Source organism: Neovison vison, chromosome 11, assembly GCF_020171115.1.
Source record: "Neovison vison isolate M4711 chromosome 11, ASM_NN_V1, whole genome shotgun sequence".
Classification (NCBI taxonomy): Eukaryota; Metazoa; Chordata; class Mammalia; order Carnivora; family Mustelidae; genus Neogale; species Neogale vison.
Genome location: NC_058101.1, coordinates 195,505,746 through 195,507,537, shown reverse-complemented (window position 1 = coordinate 195,507,537; position 1,792 = coordinate 195,505,746). Strand labels below are relative to the sequence as shown.

At 51.5% G+C, this 1,792-nt stretch overlaps 1 protein-coding gene across 1 annotated transcript; it reads left to right on the top strand.

Annotated features, from left to right (window-relative positions):
- The first annotated feature begins 611 nt into the window (after positions 1-611).
- LOC122890402 (non-histone chromosomal protein HMG-17-like) lies at positions 612-1,493 on the top strand. The gene is made up of 2 exons (XM_044226010.1): positions 612-897; positions 1,435-1,493. The coding sequence occupies exons 1-2, from the start codon at positions 612-614 to the stop codon at positions 1,491-1,493; spliced, it is 345 nt and encodes a 114-aa protein (XP_044081945.1).
- The last annotated feature ends 299 nt before the right edge of the window (positions 1,494-1,792 follow it).

The window sequence follows — 1,792 nt, the reverse complement described above, 5'->3', positions numbered from 1 at the left end:
CAAGTAAAGAGTTTTAGCCACCCCCCGCTTCCTGTGGGGTTTAGGGATCCTGACCTTGGGTTCCCATCTTGGTCCCAGCTGTGCTGGGGAGGAGGGGGTTGTCTAAAGCCTCAGAAGAAGCCCAGAGCTCCATGACCACGCGACAGGGCTTCTGTGTGGTTCTCTTGAGAGCTGAAGTTCTGGACAGGGCATCTTAAGATCCAAACTCAGGATCACCGGATGCCTGGATTTCTGGGCTGCTTCCTTTTCTCCAGATGGGAACCCGCTGCCACCTAGAACTTAAGTGAAGTTTGGGAACTGACCCTCTAGCAGCGTTCCAAAACATCTTCCCTCTCCTATTTCTTTTTTTTTTTAAAGATTTTATTTATTTATTTGACAGAGAGAGATCACAAGTAGGCAGAGAGGCAGGCAGAGAGAGAGAGAGGAGGAAACAGGCTCCCTGCTGAGCAGAGAGCCCGATGCGGGACTCGATCCCAGGATCCTGAGATCATGACCTGAGCCGAAGGCAGCGGCTTAACCCACTGAGCCACCCAGGCGCCCCTTCCCTCTCCTATTTCACATGGTGGGCTGAGCCTAGACCCTCTCTTCTACCCCACTGCCACCGCAGCCCCATGCCCAAGAGAAAGGCTGCAGGGGATGCTAAAGGCGATCGAGCCAAGGTGAAGGAAGAGCCACAGATAACATCTGCTAGGTTATCGGCAAGGTCTGCTCCTCCAAAGCCAGAGCACAAGCCTAAAAAGGCCCCTGCCAAGAAGGGAGAGAAGGGACCCAAAGGGGAAAAGGGGCAAGCTGATGCTGGCAGAGATGGGAAGAAGTCTGCCGAAAGTGGAGATGCCCCAACACACCCGGAGCAGAAAGCTGAAGGGGCTGGGCCGCCGAGAAAAGTGTGCATTTCTGGTAACTATGGACTCCGGTGGCTGTACAGTTTGAAATGCTACCTTTTATCAAGTTTTGTTATATGTATATTTTTAAAAGGAACATATGAGTCTTGATCTCCAGGTTGTAAGTTCAAGCCCCACATTGGGTATAGAGAGTACTTAAAAATAAATTATTTAAAATAAAGAATTTGCCCAGCCCCAACCCAAGCACTGTCCCACCCTCCCTGTGAGGTCCGTGCTATTTTCCTCTTGACGGGTGAGGACACCGAGGCTCAAGAGGTCCACCCAGGATGGATGGACAGATGGTGTGTGACAGAACTGGGATTCCGGCCAGAGCGGCCTCATCCCAATGCCTGTGCTCATGACCCAGATGAGGCAGTTGAGTGGCCCACACAGGTGTGCAGACCGTGTGGACCGAGCAGAATAACAGCTGGCTTCCTGCAATGTATATGGGCAGTGGCATGTACTTTTGAAGTTTTATTAAATGTCCACATTACATGTGGTTTCCTCTAGGAAACCCAAAGGACCCTTGTCCATTCTGTTCCATCTTCCCCAGGGCTTTGCCACCCATACTGGAGAACGTTCTGCGAGGAACTATGGAAATACAAAGAGTAAGTGGACAGGGGCGCCCGGGTGGCTCAGTGGGTTAAGCCGCTGCCTTCGGCTCAGGTCATGATCTCAGGGTCCTGGGATCGAGTCCCGCATCGGGCTCTCTGCTCAGCAGGGAGCCTGCTTCCCCTCTCTCTCTCTCTCTGCCTGCCTCTCTGCCTGCTTGTGGTCTCTCTCTGTCAAATAAATGAATAAAATCTTAAAAAAAAAAAAGAGTAAGTGGACATAGCTTCGCCTTCAAAGGGTTTTGATACAGGAGATGAGTGGGGGACGAAGTAGAGCAGTGGGAGGTTTTAAGCGCATTT

Bases quoted from the DNA above. Each gene is read 5' to 3' on its own strand.
- LOC122890402 (XM_044226010.1), top strand. From the start codon at position 612: ATGCCCAAGAGAAAGGCTGCAGGGGATGCTAAAGGCGATCGAGCCAAG. The intron at 898-1,434 runs GTAACTATGGAC...CATCTTCCCCAG, and splicing joins GAGAAAAGTGTGCATTTCTG to GGCTTTGCCACCCATACTGG.